Genomic DNA, 20,158 nt, shown 5'->3' on the forward strand with positions numbered 1-20,158 from the left:
ACAGCGAGGGAAAGTGAGACGTAGAGAAGTATTTGTGTTACATGTGAGGAATGCCCTCCTGTTAGCGGTACTAAGCAGCCGAGGACAGTGGCGGAGAAGAGGCCTTGCATGATTCCTTGTGTGACTCCTTTTTCAAGGATGTGTGGGCTGCATTTCACCTCGTCCCCTAGCCTACACAGAGCGTCTAGACGTACAGAAGATTATGGAATTCACTATCATGAGCTGCTCATCTGGCAAAAAGGTTCAAGGAACTGAAGTCAGGATTTTATTTTTGTTTTAAACAGAGCTGGTGTTTAAAACTCAGGGAGGATTGGAAAGGTTGGATAAGCCTCCAAGTGCATCATGGGATGATGAGTTCCATTATCTTCTGGGTGTGCTAGAAACCAACAGAAAGGTACCTGTGGAGTGGACTGCTCACAGAGGGTCCAGGCTGTGACAGACTACATTTGCCCCGTTGCTGTTTGCAATGAACAGGGGGGGAGGGTAAAAGAAAGAAAGTATGTTTCAGTCCAGGCAAATCAAGACAAAGCTACCGATGAAAAGAAAATCCCAAAATGAGAGAAGAGCAGCGACAAAATCATATGTGGAGGTGATAGATTTTGTAAACTGTGATATCAAGGAATCTGGCTTTTCAAAGTGCACTACTACTTTGAAGTGCTTCAGCTCATGAGTGCAACAAACAGTCTGCAAATAGGAAGCTACAAATTACGCAGTGTGATGTATGACTTTCTATGTATACATAACAGTGACATTTAATAACATACACATAGTAAAAGCAGCAGCATGCTTATTTGGACTGATATTTGAATAATCAATGAATCAATACCGATTAAAAATATTTCTTTTGTAATCGTTGCAGCGTACAAACAAATACGATTGCATGCTTTTGACATCATAAAACCACATTTTATATTCTTCTCTTGTGAATTTAACTTTTTTTGTTAGCCAGTATTCCTGAGATTAGAACTACAGGGCTCAAACTGGAGTGAGAAGAGATTAGAGGGGAGTCTAGGGTGAAGAAAAGATTTAAAGGACAGAAGATTAGTGTAAAAATACTGGAAGAGAAAAAGTGACAAACAGGTGAGAACTGAAAGAGTCATCCAAGTAGGAGGAAGTTAGAAGAGGAAGGATTCCCCGGGTTCTCTGGCAGGGTTTTGCTCTGGGAACAGATCACATGCAGAAGAATAAAGAACGAGGAAAAAAGTGTAGAAATTCAGAGGGAGGGGGTGTGAAGCAGGTAGTGGATGTGTGGAGAGGTGTGAGGAGAGATCTCAGGATGGTAGAGGTGAACATGGCCTTTAATGGGGCATTTGGGGCACAGGTTATTAGATCGACTTCCTCATAGGGATAACCTATCACCGGGCTTCTCACAGGGCAGCATGTACTGGTAGGTGTGTGCGTTACCGATCGCCGACGACTTGGTGTGCTCCTTCCTGATACGGGACTGAGGGAACCTGATGTGTCCAGCTCGTCAGCAGACGACCAAGATGACAGATCCTGTTGGAGGAAAGGTTAGATTAGAAAATCTTTATTGTCCCCAAGGGGCAATTTGGTTCGCAACAGCAGTCCTCCACACATCCTATACATACAAGCAATACACACAACAACAAACACAAGTTCACAAATCAATTCAAGTACATATATAACTTAACTCCCGTGGATGACATCATTCTTCCTGTACATGAGACCAAGGTAAGGTCCTACAGCTTGTTTAAAAACTCAACAGCTGAGGGCACAAATGATCTAAGATATTGGTTTGTTCTTGCCCTCCTAGTATAAGTGAACCTTGTCCCTGTTGGCAAGAGTCTGAACTCTGAATAAAGGGGGTGGTGAGGGTCTTCAAGGATGGCCTTTGCCTTCTGAGTGGCTCTCACTTGGTAAAGATGGCCAAGATTATTAAGATTAGTGCCAACTATCTTTGGGCAGACTTTGACAATGTAATCTAGCCTGTTTTTGTTAAAAATGCTGAGGTTACCAAACCAAGAGGTCATTGTAAAAGTTAAAACAGACTCAATAAAAGATGATTCAATATTTTTAAAAGTGATCTGTCAACATTAAAACTCCTCAGCTTCCTCAAGAAAAAGAGTCTCTGATTGGCCTTTTTGCAAATGGCGTCAGTGTTTGCATTAAAAGTCAGTTTGTCATCAAGAATTGTGCCTCAGTATTTATACTTGTTCACTGTCTCCACAGCTGATCCACTGAAGACAGGTGCTGCCTTTACTGCTTGATTCTGATGAAAATCAATCAGCATTTCCTTTGTTTTTGAGACATTTAGATGCAAGTAAGAGTCATCACACCATTTCATGAAACTTTCCAGGGCTGGACTGTGACCCACCTCGTGGTCCTGCAAGAGGCTGACTATTACTGAATCGTCAGCAAATTGAATTAAGAACTGTGACTCGCACTTACTCTGACATTCATTTGTTTAAAGCATACACAACAGGTTTACACAAAGGGAGAGACACTGAAACAGACTCTACTGATTCTTGTGTTGAGGCCCACAGAAAAAAACAAACACTGGACACTGGTGTGCATTAGCACAACTATATACTGTAGGAAGTGACGATCTACCTGTTGACTGCTTGTGATGTCTAAGATCTTGGCCAGCTCTCTGAGGTCTCGGGTCACTTCTTTAAGCAGCAGTTTGAGGCGGTTTCCGATGACGTGGACCTTCTCTTTGGCCTCCAGACAGTCGCTGCCCTGAGCGTTGACCAGCAACTGGAGGGACATGTCCTGAAGGGAGGCCACTTTGAGCTGAGAGTCCAGCAGCTCCTGGCGGATTTGCTGTAGGGAGCGTCAGTTTGAGACATGAGTGGGTAGAAGATGGATTTCTTTTTATCAGGAAGCTGTTTTTTTAAGTTTGCTCTGAAACTACAACTTAGGTGAAAACAGATTCAGTGAATGATCTAAGTTGTTACCCCTTTAAGGACATTTTCCAATACAGACACCATTTAACAATAGAACCTATATTTTATCATTTAAAGCTTTAAATATTTGCAATAACTTTTGTTACTTAATGGAGGGTAACAGGTTAAAGAAAAAAAGAAAGTGTGGGTTTAACTGGAAGCCACAAAAGTTTGGTGTTGAAGTATGACTCTCAGGTGCACTGCCACATCTACTAAACTACTCATACCTACATCAAAGCTTCTATGTATGTAGCGTAGAGGTTACAGTTATGTACCGTCAGTGTTTTATGATGCTCATGCAGAGTGTCACTGTCCTGGATGGGGTCGATGGGAACCACCTCGTTCCTCCTGCGGTCGATGTTTTCCACCCAGAGCAGCAGACCGTGGCTCATCTCATGGAAGTCCTGTAAAAACATAAATACAGCTTCATGTAACAATCTTATATCAACTTTCAGAACAACTGATCTTAACCTCCCCTGTCTTCATTTCAAGGGTCTTCAGATGAGGATTTGCACTTACATGACACTGCATGAGCGCTTCCTGTAATGAGGTCCTCCACTCCTCCAGCGAGCCGCCCAGTTTGTCCCAGTGATTGTTCATGTCTTTCAGTTTGGCCTGAAGCTCTCGAGACTCCTCCGAGTCCGACTGCACAAACTCGGCGCTGCACAGGTTGATGGAGAGCACGATGGCCTTACGCTTATCATAAGCCTTCTGCAGCTCCTGTAGACAAACATTTACATGTCAGAGTTGATTAATGAGCTCATCTGGAGCCACAGTCAAACAACTTAAAGATGAAAATGATATCTCATTGTTTATAGTTAAAGGAATGGATGGGTCTCAAATCACTGACAGTCAGTTAAGTAAGTTAAGTAAGTTAAGTTAATACCTGTGTGATTACTGTAGATTTTAAAACAAACTGTTAGAAATATGAGGCTAAGGCTATACATCTCTGAACAGATCATGTGTTATGTCTTCAGTGTTACATTGCTTAAACTAAAAGGAAAAAGAGAACAAAAAAAAAGAAAAAATGTAAAGATATCCATAAAATCTAAAATCAAACAATAATACCTTGAGCTTTTTGATGCGCTGCTCAATGGTCTGGATGTCGGTGCTGAGGTCCAGCCTCCGCTGCTGCTCCAGCTCTTCCTCCGTCTCTCCCAGCCAGCTCCAAACTTTGTTCAGGTCAGAGTTCAGCTGCTGCCACTGCTGCTGGTTCTGTTTTGTGCGTATCTCTTTGCTGAGGTCCTGAGCCTGCAAGAGCTCCCAGCGCTCAATCACTCCTAGATCACAAAGACAAGAGAAAACGTCAGGTTAGCTGAATTCACTGGAGAAACGATGGCCACACGTGCACCATTTAGTCCTTTTCTTTTACTCACAGTAACTTAAATATAATGAAGTTGGAATTATTTGTTTCATATAAGAAAAAAAAACACAGCACGTGCATGTGTGTGTGTAGGTGTGGTAGAAATCTGTGAATTGCTTTTAGAAAACTGCCCCCGAAAAGAAAAACACAAGGCAAAACAAAAGCACCAAAGCACCCTAGACATCAGTGAACTATTCTGGAAAATTGAAGCATTTTATAAAAATGTGCAGAACATATGCATGAAGATAGGATGTTGTAAAGTGTTACCTGATGTCTGGGACTCGGAGCTACTTGGATCCGCCAGACCAGACACAGTGTCTTCCTCCTCCTTCAGCTCAAAGCCCATCCTCTTCACCGTGTCGATACTGCCACGACACTCACCCAACAGCCGCATCTACAGAATGGATATATGTGAGTCTACAGGAACTACAGATTATAGAACATATCTAGCACTTCAATTTGAACCTTTATGACAAAGATGTTAAACTGGATGATCAAGTGCGCACAAAAAAGTGGACGTCTCTTGAAACATGTATGGGTATTCATTTGTCTTGTACATATTTGTTGGTTGTAACATCACATCATTTAAATTTTGTGCAAAAAAAGAAAGGATTTTTGAGGATTATTTTGTAATCTGCAGCAGCACATACATATCCCATGTAGGAGGCGTCCATTTCTGAGCTTGTGGGCGTTCGACTGCGGCCGCTCTCAGTTTGAGGCAGGTGAAACCGGCCGACGTCCAGAGGGTGAACATGTGAGTCTGTGGCAGCATCACCTGTAGACAACACATCAGCTGGTTAATTCAACAGATTATGATCTATTATTCTTTTATAATAGTTACATAAAATATATGTCACAACCACAGAAGAGATAAAGACCCATTCAGACAGAGAAACATGAGGTAAACTGGTCCGACATGCAGATTGGTCTCTAGAACACTCGTCACTTATGGTGCCTGGAGGAGTGGGACGAGTGGTCGTAGCAGCATCTCTTTAAGACTTTAGCTTTATTCCACCGGCTCACACACTCTCCTGCTTGCTGCATGAGTTCATCCTCCATCAGAAATACACACATCACTATCTTTATTGCATGATGCGTCTCTGTTTGAATGGAGCCTTTGAAAAGTTGACTTATAACAAATCTACAATCCTTTCAGTGAGAAGTGTAGACTTCACTTAGACAATGAAACAACATGCTGTTCTGAAACACAAAATGCACATTAAAAAAAACCTGAAGAGGTTAGCTACACAGCACACTGCAAACAAAAGTAAGAAAGCCAGTTAGAAAGAAGGGTTAGGCTGAATTCCATTTCAGTTCTGCTGAATTTGAGAGCGAAGCAGAATCAGTCATTGAGGAAGTCAAAATGGAATTGATCCTATCCCCCAGTGTTAGAAAGTGCTGCCATAGGTTACAGCCTGTGCCCAAAAGAGTGTGTAAGAGAAATCAACACAAATCAAAGTCAAAGCCGGTGAAGAGGCTACAAGTGAGGTGTCACTCAGAGTGCAGCTGTTAATTCTGGCCCCAAACACTTGTGGCATGCTGGGGTCTTCTGATGCCTACCAGTGGAGGACCTCAGTGTTTTTTCTGTTAGTTTAACATAGGCCTCAGGGCTCTCTGGGATCACTACATCTGGAAGAAACATCGTACAGTACACACATTCAGCAGTGAGCAATACACTGTTTGATTTACTTAGTTTTCATTCACTGTTTTAAACCTTGTTTGGTGTAACAACAGAGAGGTGGAGTTTGACACAGATAGCTCATCATTCACAGGAAAATAAACCTTAGAACTCACATATCAAATTAATCATAGGACTATAGGCTGGAACATGAATTAGCTGGCTGTGACGCTACACTGGATCTCTCTCAGGTGTTTCTTTTTGTAACAGTCATGTCTGATTACCCGGTGTTGCAAATATTTAGTCCCTATAAGCAAACTCTGATCTTCCTCCTTAGTGAGGAGAGCAGATTTTAAATATTGCTCATTGTAGCACTTCAGTCCTGTTTGGTATTCGGTGTCTCGCTCAGGTGCAGCTGGATTGATCATGGTCAGGGATGAATGAACTTGACAGTAAAAGGAAAAAAATATCATGATTAATTTGCTTAGTATATTTTTAATCATATTTTGCAGCTTGTCTCTCTGTACATTAGTGTTGAGCTGTCTAGCCACATCGTTTGATAGTGTATCCTGAGAGGAAAATCATCTTTGGTCGATGTGATCAAGATTCAAAAACTTGTTCAACCTGAGAGGACTTAAGAGACGGCAACCACACACTGCCATTCTTTTTTACATTTGAAAAAGTGATGGCCTCCACTCTTACATAAAAAACCCCAAAACATTTGCATCAGATATGTAACAGAAGCCCCTAACACCATTGTTCTAAATCTCAAAAGTCCCAAAACTCACTTTAACTCTCAGTAGAAAACTAACCTGACAATGCTGAGGCAGGCCGCTGGAGGAAGTCTCCCTCCTCACCCTGCTGCTCTCTCAGGGCCCTGCTGGCGCTCTCCAGCCCGCGGCTCAGGTCGTAGTCATGATCCCACTCCAGAGGGATGGAGTCCACACTGGCTGGGGTGTCCCTGCCTGAGCGCTCTGTCCTAAACTGAGCAGCCAGAGAGGCTGAGCGGCCAGAGGAAGGCAGAGGTGACAAGAAGCCATCCCCCAAACGATCGTTCCACGGCAGGCTGGATAAATCACAGGGCTCGTCCAGCTCCAGCTCACGGTCCGATAAAGACACTTCAGTGTCATCGTCTGCAAGCTGGAGAAGAAAATCAGGACAAAATAAAGGTTGTGTTAATGATGTCAGAGAAAAAAGAGGGCTTACTGATAGATCTGTCCTGAACTCAAGCTTAATGATATAGATTGTGCATAAGCTTTTAAATTGATGCCAGGTCTTACAGGAAGCCGGATGAGCTTTTTGTAGTAGCGTTCCACTCGGCCAAACACTTCCTGACAGTAGCGCTGCAGCTCTTCCAGCTCCTCCTCGATGACAGCGGCATCAAGAGGCTCGCTTTTCTCTATCAGCGTCTCTCCCTGGTGGAAGATGTGCTCGATCTTGGCTGTAGTGAGGGAGATCTCCTGTTGGAAGGACTGTGGCACCGGAGGAAGAAGAGCAGAGAAAAACAACTCAGCATTAATTCTGATTCTCATGCTAAACAAAAGATCCTTTCATAACCTTCATTTCATAATGCATAACCTAATCCAGAAGTGTATTTCCTGATTTGATTTTGTCATTTAAATTCAAGTACGAGTTGTTTGATAGTCATCTTGCAATATTATTATGCTATGTCTGTAATCTGCTCCAGATACATGAAGAAGAGATAACGAAATTCCCAAGTTTCAGTTTCCCAAATAAATCAAGAATTATGAACTTTCTAAGACATGTGAAGTGCTGTATCTGGGAAATTTAACACAGGAAAATATACAAAGCAAAGACATGTACCTAGTTGGAATACTACTACTGGCATCAAAGAAAGCTATAACAAGAAAGTGGTGTAAGGAGGACCCCCCCCCCACTCAGAGAAACTGGTTGGACATTGTGGAAAAATTAAATGATATGGAGAACTTTACACACAATTTAAGACTTCAACAATCTGCCTGCCAAGGAAAATGAAAAAAAATGGACTGACTTTCTAACCCATCAAAAAGTCTGAAGAGAATGGAATATTTTAAAGGAGGCTAAACTGACGTTTGTTAACTGACACCAAAGTTTGTTTAATGTGTTTATTTTGATGTAACCTCATCAAGAAAAGTAAATAAAATATATGTAAAAAAAAAAAAGAAAGCAAGAAAATCATTGAATCATTGTTGTCTTGCTCATTTATTAAAAGAAGACTAAACCATGCAACTATTCAGAAAGTTTGAAGCCACAGTAATTACAAACACACATCCTCAGTACAAAGAAAATTACTCATGAAGTATGGCTTTCAAATTCTTTCTGATACATTCTGAAATAGACAAACGTACCCGGAGTTGTTTGATCTTGGCCTGAATGTCACACTCAGAGAAGTGTTCAATGTTCGTCAGCTGCAGGTCCATCTCTGTCAGCCACACCAGGATGCCGTCTCTGGCTGTCTCAAACTCCTCTCTCTGACTAATAAAGTGCTGCAGAGTTGCAATAGAGATGCAAGTATGAATATGAAACACTGCAGCTTTTCTAGTCAAACAGGACAGAAAAGGCATGGAGGGATTAAAAGTATCAACGGTAATAATGCACGTACCTTAAGCCTGCGGAGGATTGAGGCCACCCTCTTCTGCAGGTTGTCCCATCGCTGATTAGCATCGTTAGCCATCTCCCTCAGACGACAGGAAGAGTCAGTGCGGTTTTCTCTTGCCAGGCGGCGGTATTGCTTGTTGATTAGCTCCAGTTGTGTTAGGCTTTCATGGACTTGCCTCTGGAAGGCCTTTGGATACATACAACTTATGAATATACCTTTAATTGACAGCATCATTCCTCTTGGTCACTTGTGATGTGTCTTTGTCTTTATTTTTATACAATGGCTACTAGAGAACATTTTTGCAATACCTCAAATTTCTTCAGTTCCTCCTTGGCTACAGTGTACAGAACACCGGAGGAGTTGGGCAGAGCAGCGGTTTTCTCTGAAGTGGCCAGCCACTCCTCAAATCGTGCAAAGTCCTCCAGGAATTTCTGCCACAAACGCCACGTCTCTTCAATCCTAACAGAGGAAACAAGATTTTAAAAAGCAGTCCGTAAAATACAAACAATATCCTGCCCTTCATCCGTCCTCTCAGCTCTTTTTGTTCTTTTATTCAGTATCTGATCTCTTACTTGATTCTCCTCTCCATAGACAAGGCACAGATGCTCCTCCAGCGGCGGTCAAGGCTACGAGTTGCCTGCTGGATGGAGTCGCACTCTGCATCGGTGGCACAGGCGTCACAGTCGTGCAGAAGCACCTCACAGAGATTCAGCACAGACGCCACTCCTGTGCTGTGTTTCTCTATGTCACGCTGAAGCTCCTGAGAAGGTCAAAAAGAAACAAAGTGAGGCTACAGCACAGATGAATTTCTATTAAGATAAGATAAACTTTATTGTCCTGGGGGGAAATTTGTCGTGGACATAAGTGCAGTGCTGCTCACAAACAATACATTCATTCATCATACCAATATACAATAACATGCCCACTGTCAAGATAAGAAACCATGTCACTGTGGCATACCAATGACACAACAATACCAATAATACAATAAATACCAATAAGATACCAGTGTGGAAGTAAAAAGCAATGTCATATTAACATTAGTGCAGAGTAAGTGAACCATCATACTCATACTAGAGCATTATGTTGGTGCAGATTGTTTGTTGAGTAGAGTGATGGAAGTAGGGAGGAAGGAGAGCTTGAAGTGATTACTTTTATATCTGCTCGCTCTGATCCGTCTTCCAGAGGACAATAATTCATATTCTGAATAAAGAACGTGAGAAGAGTCCTTCAAGATTTTTTGTGCCTGATTGATGGAGGTTTTTCCAAAGATAGTTTGAAGGGACAGGGCATTTTTCCTACCGATCACTTTCATGGCACATTTAAAAAGTTTTTCTATCTTAGATTTACATTTAACAGATATAGAGCCAAAGCAGGCTGCCATCCCATATCTGATAGGGCTTTTTCTGTCGCTGCTCCCAAACTGTGGAACGATCTTCCTTTAGGCGTCAGACAAGTCCCCTCACTGTCCACTTTTAAAACTCGTCTTAAAACCCATTTTTATTTCCTATCTTTCGACTCAGCATGAGACCCCGTTCTTGTTTTAGTGCCTTTTTATTTTTATTTTTTATTTTGTATTGTTTAACTTTATTTTATCTTATTGTTCTTATTGATTTTAGGATTTTATTGTTTGTTTTTATCCATTATGTTTCTGTACAGCACTTTGTGTCCAGCTGCTGTTGTTCTTAAAGTGCTTTATAAATAAAGTTGAGTTGAGTTGAGTTGAGTTGAGTTGAGTTGAGTTGAGTTGATCAGACTTCCCATGACAGCATTATAGAAGGTCAACATCACACTCGTACTTGCGCCAAAAACAATCTGAGTGTATGAAGAAAATGCAGTCTTTGGGCCAATTTGGCACACAAGAAATCAACATGAACAATCCACTTTAACAAGTTATCCATCTGAATACCTAAATACTTATAAGAGTCCACCTGTTCAATTAGACCATCACTAATTAAAACAGGGTCATGTGATCTGGGGTCAAATATCAACTCTTTAGTTTTGTTTGTGTTCAGAATAAGATGATGTTTCTCACACCAAGCCTGAAATGAGACAACCTCATTGAGATAAACATTTTAAAGACCTCAGTGCGATAAAGCAGGTCTGCATGAATTCTTTCTGTACTGGAAGAAAAGACAGTAGAAAAAGAGCTTCTCTGTTGGAAGTGGAATAAACATTTCATGTCAACATTTAGGGTACAGAGATGAAACAGAGCTAGTTTAAAGATCCACTTTAAAATAATCACATTTATGGTGAGTTGATGCTCTGTATAGTTAATCATTTCACCTGCTGCAAATCAAGCTTCCTCTGAATCTCCTGGTAGTCACAGGAGTCGTAGGCAATAGGTTTGGACAGTTCTGTCTCGATGTGGGCCAGCCAGGAGCGAAGGCTGCTCATGTTCTTATCCAGCTGCTGCACAGCCACCAGAGTTTCTCTCAGTTTCTTCACCCTATTTTAAAAAAATCATCACGCTTTGTCAGTACCAGTGCAGTATTCCTTAAAGGAGGGATGTGCTTGTGCTGGAGCATATAGTAGGACTATTTATGCAACTCTGGTGTGTTTGTTCACCTGGCTCCAATGAGATCCAGGAGGTGCTGCCAGCGGTCGCTGACTTTGTTGAGTTTTTGTTCGATTTCAGCTGCTTTGCTCTTGTGGCTGGCTTTGGCCAGCCGCTCTCCCAGCTGGTGCAAGTGCAGCTTGTTCTCCTCAGCCACAGTGATCTCCTCCTGGTAGTCCTAAAAGAGACGCAAGACACAAATTAGAAAGTTTTAAAGCTTTGAGAGCATTACAATGATAGTCAGTGATGCTGGGCCGTTATGAATGAGCCTGGATCTGTTTGAGTAACAGACCAATGAATATGTGAGGAGCAAAGAAGACACATTGAAGATTCTATTGAAAGAAATAACAGAGATTACAGAATGAAAAACAAACTGTACCATTTATTCCACTTTAAACGTATTCTAAGTCTTTATGAGCAACATGCCAAACTCCTCAAGCCTTAATCAATCATTAGCAGCAGGATGTGATTTTAACTGAGTCAGAGGATAAAAGGATGACTGAGTATTGCATCTTCGGTGCAAGGGGTAACAGATGGCACAAAGAAAAGAATAAGAAATGCATTTTTAAAAACAATGAACTGATCAATCCTAAATCTAACACAAAGACTAAATGTTAAAAATGTTTGTCAGAGATGCTGGTGTCCTCTCAGGTATATTCTTCTTTACCTTGCGGAGCTTCTCGATCATCTCTTCGATGCTGATGTCTCCATTTTGGGACACCTTGCTCTCCATGTTGGTGAGCCACTCGCAGAGCTCCTTGTACTTCTCGTTGAATACAGTCCACTCATTCAGCTTCTCGCTCACCTGCTGCCTGCGCAGAGACAGCTGCAGAAGCACAGCAACATACAATCATTTAGGTGCAGCACGGTGCAGGGTGCATAAATATCATCAATCATTACATGTTAAAGTTTGATAAAAAGTCTAATCTACTGAAAAGACTCAAAAGGAAGCAGAGCGACGGAGATCGCTGCACAATAAGTGTTCATTTGCATCCTGCAGCGGCTGTGTGCGTCTGTGTGTTTCCTGTGTGTGTTTTTTATCTTCTCTACACAGGATGCAACTCTTGAAAAAATTCACCTTGAGGTTTCACTTTGCACGCCAAACCAACTGCCTCAGATGGCATTGGTTTTGTGTGTCATTTTAAGATGCATTTTATCAATCATTGGAGCCGTGCATGACTGTCACAAGTTATTAAAAGACCTCATTTTAAACTGTGAATTTGAACAGTACAAACATTTTCCTTTCTTAGGACTCGTTTCATTTATTCATCTTAAAACAAGTCATTAAAAAGTTCATCAGTTATTCATGTTATGTTAAGATGAATTTCGTAATGGTCACTCAAATTGCCTAGACCAGGGATTCCCAAACCTTTTAGTCCGTGATCCCTTAAATAACGGAAACAGAGACTGGAGACCCCAGCTGTCCTAAGGGGTTTAAATGTTGCCCACAGCTGCACACAAGAACTAGCAGGCCAATCCAAAAACCTGCATGTTCCTTTGTAATTCATTAAAGGCTAGAAGCAGAATACTGTCCTCAGAGATCATGTGGCAACAACGGAAGAAAAAAACTGATTATGTTTTACATTTACACGGTTTTATCTCAAATTTAGCCATGACTTGTTTTTAACAATAGATAGAAAGAACAACAGGATAAAATGTGCAATTTTAGATCATTCTAAAACATTACTGCTTTGAAGAAGACGTCCCCCCCATCAGTGTCCTGCAATATTATCAATATCATGATATACTGCAAATAATTTGCCATGTAGCCTGTCTGTGCCTGCAGTGTAGTGACTGGGAGAGTAATTCAATACTCGTCATACTGACCAGTGCTACTCGCCCACTGTGTGACAATAAAGTGCACTAATGACATTGTTATTTAAGACAATAGAATTAATGCTGCTCGCAAGAGGTGTATGAGACAAGAATTAGGTGTACAACAGCGATGGATAAATATTCAAAAAAGAAAAATGAAAACTCCAAACTGGGCCCTGGATAAAATTCTAACCTGGATGAAGAGCGTAATATGGGAGGTGGAATAGGCAACTTTTATGAGAAAAACTACTACGGTGTCTGCAAGACCTCTCAAAGCTAGCTAATGGAGCGACGCCTGCGAGCTAATTCAGGCAGACAACTCGAGCTGCAATGCCTTACATGTCACATGTCCCACTCTCTTATCCATCATCCAATCCTGCCCTCTGCCTCTCAAATTGGCGGTCTATTTAAACTGGGAAAATCTCCCATCTCTCCCTCTGCCTGTCAACGCCTCTGCTGCTGCATGCCATTGCTGATATTTTCTTCTTCCCCGCCGCCTCCCCAGCTTCCACCTGCAGGCTCCGGGGGTGTTTAGTATGTTTTGCTCATCATTCCTCAAAGTCTGCATGTAAACTTATCTGCAGGAGTGATGAGGCCGGAGCCTGGGCGCCAAACATGAATATGTATTTGCTGCTACAATAAACAATTTAAACGTGAGTTGTCTGACTGAACTTAGTATCTGAACTCGTAGCCAAACCAAAAAAGCCACACACTGTGGCAGAGACATTAATACTACCTGCAAAAGCTATTGTAAATGAGATGCTTTGCCCTGACACAGTTATAGAAGTAGCCAAAGTCCCTCTCTCAGATAAACAGATTCATATATTGAGAGACTAAATGTGTCATTTTGGAACACTTTTGGTTGTTGGTGTGACTCAGGATTTGTAAGAAATGTGCCTTGGCTCAAAAAAGGTTGAAAAGCACTGGTCTAGACCATTGTGCAACAGGCTTATGTTTTTGTTTGACATCAGCACCATCATTTGGTGTCTCAAGGAACTGCAGTGATGAGACCAGTGTTCAAGACTTAATGCCTACCAGTGTGTGATGCAGTATCTTCAACACAGCACACTGTGGGCCTCATTTACCAACCGTTAAGAAGAACATTTAGGAAGAAATTTGAAATGTGCCCTTATATGGGCAGTAAAGGGGCGTGTACCTCAAGCTTCAAACTTACAAGGACATGGCATTCATCAATTTAAGAGCACAGGTGAGAACAATGCCGCCATTCCAGAACAGGTTTATGAATCTGCCTTAAGACCTCTTTTACAACTTTTTACAGACATAGAACAAATTAAAAAAAATTCTTAATATGTTGGTGAACGAGGTGATGTATAAAAAGCTCCAGGATCTGTACCTGGTGGCAAATTTCGTCCCATTGTCGATGCAGCAGCTCGATCCTCTCCTGCAGCACAGACAAGTCCTCAGCACTGATGTAGCAGGACAGGGACTCTCTCAGCACATTCAGATGAGCCAGATCTCCCGTCCAGCCGTCAAATGTGTTCTCCAGGTCCTGTTATTAAAATGAAAGAAGTGCTATTTTAAAAACACACAGATCAATCTTTTACCAACACCTTTTCACCTGAATTCAATATCAGCTATGTTTATTTCAGGTCAGCACAACTGGTGAACTCACTCACCAAAAATAACTTGGATTACAGAGCTCTACTTCAAAACCTTTCACATCAAAGGCACAAAAGTAGTGCTGGATTTCAGCCTTGTGTATTGAGTCAGTATATTTCAGTTTGTGAAAATCTTCCACACAGTGAAATGACTGAAGAATGCCCAGAGGCTCTTACGTTGCAGCGCATCTGCTCAGCCTGCAGATCCTCGTGGTGGTCAGGAAGGGGCTGGGACAGCTGACGTTTGAAGGCTCGAAGTTTCTCTAGAGATCCGCCAATACCCTTCTCACACCTCTCCCAGTCCTGAACGTGACAAACAATGGTTGCAAACCCATCATCAGTTAAACAAGAAAAGTAAAACTTATTATTATTCTAGAATTGATTTATAGTATCCCTCCAATGTCCCGTCAGATTCTCTGTGTTCAACACGCTGTTGGCCTTTTGTCAGGTTTACCTTTAACAAGGTGGCGAGTTCTTTCTTCTGTTCGTCCAGGCAGATGGTGGCATGTTTCCATCGCTCCTGGATGTCAGTGAGTTCCGCCTGCAGAGCCACCTCCGCCCGGCTATCAGCCGACAGGAGCAGCTGTCTGCCAGCCTCCACTGTCAGGATGTAGCTGCCCTGCTGACGCTGCAGCACCTTCTCCTTCAGCTGATTTAGAAAAGCAAAGTTACTCAGTTAAAACAGGTCTTGGTTATCAAGCTACAGACATTGTAGAGTGTCCTGTTCACTAAGATGTGGTGTTTATCAAGAACATGAGTGGTATCATTTTCTTAGGCCGCCTTTATTCCCTCTCTGCCTCAGTCCCTTCTGTGTCTTTACTTCAGTGTCTTTAAAATGGTTCTCTTTTTCTGCTGAGAAATAACTCCTGTACATAAATCTGATAAGTGACCTCTGTAAGCTTTTACTTGACAAACCTGGACAGCATCCAGCATGGAGCGAGCCTGCTGCAGAGGCACTGTACTTCCTGCCTGAAGGGCTTCTGAAGGGTGGGTGACCTCCACCAGCCATTTGCGCAGCTTCTCCACCATTTCTCTGTAGCGCTGCCACTGCCGGATCAGCCCGTCGATGATGCCCCGTCTCTGCTGAGCGCGCCGCACGACGCCCTGCCACTGGTTACTGAGGAGAGCCAGCTTCATGTTGAACTCGTCTCTGTAGGAGGAGGAAACAAATAATGTATCTTAAAATAATACATTAACATGGTCTGGTGTTATTGTAAGATATATCAAAGTTATAACCGTACCTGTCATCTACCTGACCCTGCTCCAACATCCTCTGTCCATCACTGATGATGGAGTGGAGGATCTGCTGCCGACTGAACATCTCAGCCTGGAATAACTGTGGCATGAAACAATGATGATTAATGATTCATACATTTTAAAAATCAGCTGTTTCAGAGTATTTCACTTTGGCAGTACTCTTACCTCGTGAGCTTTTTGCTGCTCCATCAAACTCTGGTAGTTCCCAGATATTTCTACAGCCAGATTCTCTTCAGTTTGGACCAAGAACTCCATCCATGTTTCACACTTTTCCAGGAAGGTCTGCTGCTGCAGCAGGAAGGACTGGAGTTTGCTGCAAGGACAAAAATAAACCAAATGAGCTGACACAATATTTCATTTCACACAGACTCATTTCATCATCAGTCTCAAGAGAAACTGAAATTTTCAGCACATCTCTCCGCACTGACCTGAGGACCAACTACTGTATGCATTACGTGTGTTGTACCTGAATCTCTCTGTGGTCTGTGCTGTGGCTGCTGACCAGCTCCTGTTTAGATTCTGCATCCGCTTGATCTCTGAATCATTGAGAGGGAGCCGGTAACCAAGTTCATTAAGACGCTCCAACTCTGGAGCCATGCTGCTGAATTTCAGCATGAGCCTCTGTGAGGAGACAAAAGATTCACGTCAGTTTTCTCAGTATCAGAATGAAACAATGCTAAATTGATTCTTCTGACTGACAGTCATAAATAAAACATAGTGAAGACCTTGAGCTCCTCCATGCGGTCCTGGATGACTGACAGGTCTGTGGAGCTGTTGGGATCCTGCACTTTCAGAGCCTCCTCAGCTTCAACTATCCAGCATCCCAGAGAGTCCAGCTGATCGTTAAAGGTTTCGTAGTCTTGTACTCCAGTCTAATGAGACATAGACATAACCCATTAGGGTAAACCACATAATATTGATTGAGTCAAAAGCATTCATCATAAATCTTTAGCTCTACCTGTAGCGTGGTGAGCTGTCTGGTTAGCGCCTGCTCCACAGCAGCCAGCCGTTGTGAGAGAGAGAGGTGATCCGACTGAATGGCAGAGGCTGCTGATGTGTCCACCTGCTGCTTCAGCTGATCTCCCAGCTCTTGAAGAACCTGCAAGGAGGCCTGCACTGGAGCCTGAGACCGGAGCACCTCCTGAGACAAAGTACCCATCAAATTTAAAGAGCAGTAGAGACACTTTTGGCATCCCCTCCAAAAAAAGTGGCTGTATTATTTGTAACAGACATGCTTACAGCCTGCAGCAAGAAAACAAGGGAATTATGATATTATATCCGCACCACTGGCCTTGTGGTGCGGACACAACAATCTCTCTCTGAACGTGGAGAAGACGAAGGAGATTGTTGTGGACATCAGGAGAACATTCACCCAGCCCGCTCCTCTGACCATCAACGGTGCTGCTGTGGAGAGGGTGGGCAGCACCAAGTTCCTATGTGTGCACATCACTGAGAGCTCACCTGGACCACCAACACTGCATCACTGACCAAGAAGGCACGTCAGCGCCTCTACTTCCTCAACAAGCTGAGGAAAGCTAGAGCCCCTGCCCCCATCATGCGCACCTTCTACAAAGGCACCATCGAGAGCATTCTAACCAGCAGCATCACTGGGTGGAACGGGGCCTGCACTGAGTCCTGCCGAATGACCCTCCAGAGCATCGTGAGAACAGCTGAGAAGATTGTTGGCGCCTCTCTCCCCTCCCTCCATGACATTTACTCTTCCCGCCTCACCCAAAAAGCCCTGCCCATAGCAGGCGACCCCTCCCACCCGTCTCACAGCCTCTTCAGCCTGCTTCCATCAGGAAGGAGACTACGCAGTCTCCGGGCCAGAACCAGCAGACTGAGGGACAGTTTTATCCATCAGGCAGTCAAGCTGAACTCTCTCCCTGTTTTGCCCCCTCTTCCCATAGTGCCCCCTTCACAGACTTAACCCGGTCACTGAACCCCCCCAAATCAACGCTGAGGTCTATCATCCTCAAGACTGAAACGCACTCACTCACTTTGATTTTAAATTGCACTATAGCAACATTTTTGCACTGTTTTAAACTGTATTTATTATCTCTATTAGCTTACTCTTTTTAATTTTAGCTTATCTTTTTCTAGCTATTTCCTATGTTTATCTGTTCTTGTCATTACTAGGGTCTGAGATAGAAGCGTAATATCAAATCTCCTGTATGTCTGGTGCATACTGCAGTTTTTGACAATAAAGAAGACTTCGAACTTTGAACTTTGATGTAATGTTAGCCACACTCACGCTGCACTCTTGGATCCAGTCGGACACTTCCTCGTCAGCGATGTCTTTGCTGCAGGCGAGCTTGAGCAGCTGGTCAGCTTTCTCCTCCTGCAGCTGGATGCTGCTGCAGCTCTGCTCATAAAGCTCCTTGTAACGCTGCCACAGCTGAAGAAGGGCTTTGCTGCTCCTTAGACGCTCTGTGATCTCTTCCAGTAATCCAGTCCATCTGAGTGCAGGTATGACAAGAGTCAGTGTAAATGATAATGAGTTCAAACAGTAACAGTAAAACTGGTGTCTTGCCTTTACAGCTACGACGCTGATAGTTCTGCTCAATCAATATCAGCTGGTAAATGAAACTCTTTCCCAGGTAAAATAAAAATCACCTTGCATTCACATCCTTCAGGGCATTGTTGAGAGAGTCTGACACTGAGGGGTGACACTCCCTCAGCAGCTGGTGGGTCACAGCCCCAAACTTCCTCAGACTGCTCTCCTGTTTCTCCAGTTCCTCTTGTAGATCTTGCAGACTCTGCACCTGCAGCTGAACAGCCTCCAAAGAGCCTGTGAGGAGGCGGAAGCGAGATACAGAGTACCGTCCCTCCATCAGGTGGCCATTAATCTCTTCTGAAGCCCGCTTATAGAGACTCCATTGATCCAGCACTGACTTCAGGCTGATCTTTAGTTGTCCAATCTGTAGAGGAGGGAATAAAAAACACAAAGTGACATCATGTAAAAGTTAAATATCAAAGCAGAACAGGGGAGAGCAAAGAACAGAAGAATGTCTGTAAAAGAAGTAATAACTTAAAGACAAAGAGAACAGAGGAGGTTACCAAGTGGTCCAGGTTAGCCCAGGTGTGATTGACACCCTGGAGTGTCTCCATGACGATAGCACAGGCCTCGTCGGTCTTGTTTTGGACGAGAGCACAGCCCTGCTCCTCCACTCGCTCCAGCTCTCTCTCTTTTTCTTTCACAAACTCCTCCATCTCCTAAAGTTTTAATTTGACATGGTAAATAAAAGACATGGACACAGTGTGATATTCAATGTGTCAGATAAATCAGTGTTACATTAAGAGAAGTTTACCTGACAGTCTTTAAGAGAGTTCTGCACAGATGTCAAATCCTCTATCCTGGGTTTCCTCTTTAACCTCTCTTCTTGTGTTCCCATCCAGGACTTCAGCGCCTGAACGCTGCTCTCATACTCCAGCCACATCCCCAAAAGGCTTTCAAGGAACTGGATCTGTGAGTAATTCACACAAACGGAATTGTTACATCCTGATTCTTCACTTATAAACAAACATCCTGGCTTAAGAACTCACCCTCTCGTTGATGCGGCCTTGTAGGATTTGCCAGCGTCGGTTCATGGCTCCCAGTCGCTCAGCAAAGTCTGTTTTGTCACTGCGCTTGCTCTCAACATCCTGACCGCTGATCTGCAGCACTGACTGGTTGACAAAGTCCACAGTCAGCTGCTTACAGCTTAAATCGACTCTGAAGCCCTGAATTAAAGGAAAAAAGACAGGCGACAGAGCAGTCAGATGTGACATCATTTCATACATTTATAATCAAAGTCTAGTGACCAAAATCTGGAAACCTCCCCCATTACTTCTCATCCAGTACCTTGTATTTCTGCAGGTAGTCCTGAATCACATTTGACCCCACTGCACTCTTGAGGTTTTCTTCATCCTCCTCGATGACATTCTCCATCAGTGCTATCCAGTTAAACAGCTCAGAGATGGCATGACGGGAGGCCAACTTTTCCATTTGGATCTAAACAGAAAAAAAAACCCATTAAACCAGACTATCAAACAAACCTGGACAAATACACACACATGCTGCCAACTCTCTACAAAATTGTGTGTATACGAGTGAAGTGGTAGAAAAGGCTAATCCTATTTGCTCTGGAGAAGATAAGCCTTTCCAGGCTGGATGCATGTGACGATACCTGATGCAGCTTCTCCTGGACCACAGGGATTCGTGTGAGCAGCTCAGTCCACTGAGTGTCGATGCGAGCCAGGTCAGACCTCAGCACCACCGTGTCCACTTTCTTCAGACGCAGCAGCTGGTTGCCTTCGGTTACCACTGAGCTCTTCAGGCTGGACTTGCTTTCAACTTCCTTTGAAAACTCCTGAGACGGAAAATGAACAAAATTTACAACTGATATGCAGGAGTTAAGCTTTTTACATATGATGCAGCAGGA

General features: G+C 43.1%; 1 protein-coding gene across 1 annotated transcript in view; it reads right to left on the reverse strand.

Annotated features, from left to right (window-relative positions):
* Positions 1 to 20,158, reverse strand: part of syne1b (spectrin repeat containing, nuclear envelope 1b) — a 94,738-nt gene that overhangs the window by 4,165 nt on the left and 70,415 nt on the right. Inside the window, exons 110-143 of the mRNA XM_034674401.1 lie at positions 19,904 to 20,086; positions 19,579 to 19,728; positions 19,281 to 19,457; positions 19,046 to 19,201; positions 18,795 to 18,950; positions 18,351 to 18,655; positions 17,989 to 18,193; positions 16,693 to 16,875; positions 16,460 to 16,606; positions 16,201 to 16,355; positions 15,900 to 16,047; positions 15,719 to 15,813; positions 15,393 to 15,627; positions 14,932 to 15,126; positions 14,655 to 14,780; positions 14,213 to 14,368; positions 11,711 to 11,869; positions 11,055 to 11,221; positions 10,773 to 10,935; positions 9,059 to 9,246; positions 8,795 to 8,945; positions 8,490 to 8,672; positions 8,236 to 8,373; positions 7,168 to 7,359; positions 6,700 to 7,027; positions 5,830 to 5,898; positions 4,920 to 5,044; positions 4,537 to 4,663; positions 3,975 to 4,186; positions 3,426 to 3,626; positions 3,182 to 3,310; positions 2,572 to 2,784; positions 1,405 to 1,497; positions 399 to 457 (exon numbers count right to left, since the gene is read on the reverse strand). Coding sequence (XP_034530292.1) covers positions 399 to 457; positions 1,405 to 1,497; positions 2,572 to 2,784; positions 3,182 to 3,310; positions 3,426 to 3,626; positions 3,975 to 4,186; positions 4,537 to 4,663; positions 4,920 to 5,044; positions 5,830 to 5,898; positions 6,700 to 7,027; positions 7,168 to 7,359; positions 8,236 to 8,373; positions 8,490 to 8,672; positions 8,795 to 8,945; positions 9,059 to 9,246; positions 10,773 to 10,935; positions 11,055 to 11,221; positions 11,711 to 11,869; positions 14,213 to 14,368; positions 14,655 to 14,780; positions 14,932 to 15,126; positions 15,393 to 15,627; positions 15,719 to 15,813; positions 15,900 to 16,047; positions 16,201 to 16,355; positions 16,460 to 16,606; positions 16,693 to 16,875; positions 17,989 to 18,193; positions 18,351 to 18,655; positions 18,795 to 18,950; positions 19,046 to 19,201; positions 19,281 to 19,457; positions 19,579 to 19,728; positions 19,904 to 20,086 — 5,669 coding nt within the window. The remainder of the gene's footprint in view (positions 1 to 398; positions 458 to 1,404; positions 1,498 to 2,571; positions 2,785 to 3,181; positions 3,311 to 3,425; positions 3,627 to 3,974; positions 4,187 to 4,536; positions 4,664 to 4,919; positions 5,045 to 5,829; positions 5,899 to 6,699; positions 7,028 to 7,167; positions 7,360 to 8,235; positions 8,374 to 8,489; positions 8,673 to 8,794; positions 8,946 to 9,058; positions 9,247 to 10,772; positions 10,936 to 11,054; positions 11,222 to 11,710; positions 11,870 to 14,212; positions 14,369 to 14,654; positions 14,781 to 14,931; positions 15,127 to 15,392; positions 15,628 to 15,718; positions 15,814 to 15,899; positions 16,048 to 16,200; positions 16,356 to 16,459; positions 16,607 to 16,692; positions 16,876 to 17,988; positions 18,194 to 18,350; positions 18,656 to 18,794; positions 18,951 to 19,045; positions 19,202 to 19,280; positions 19,458 to 19,578; positions 19,729 to 19,903; positions 20,087 to 20,158) is intronic.

The sequence above is a fragment of the Notolabrus celidotus genome, chromosome 22 (assembly GCF_009762535.1).
Source record: "Notolabrus celidotus isolate fNotCel1 chromosome 22, fNotCel1.pri, whole genome shotgun sequence".
Classification (NCBI taxonomy): domain Eukaryota; kingdom Metazoa; phylum Chordata; class Actinopteri; order Labriformes; family Labridae; genus Notolabrus; species Notolabrus celidotus.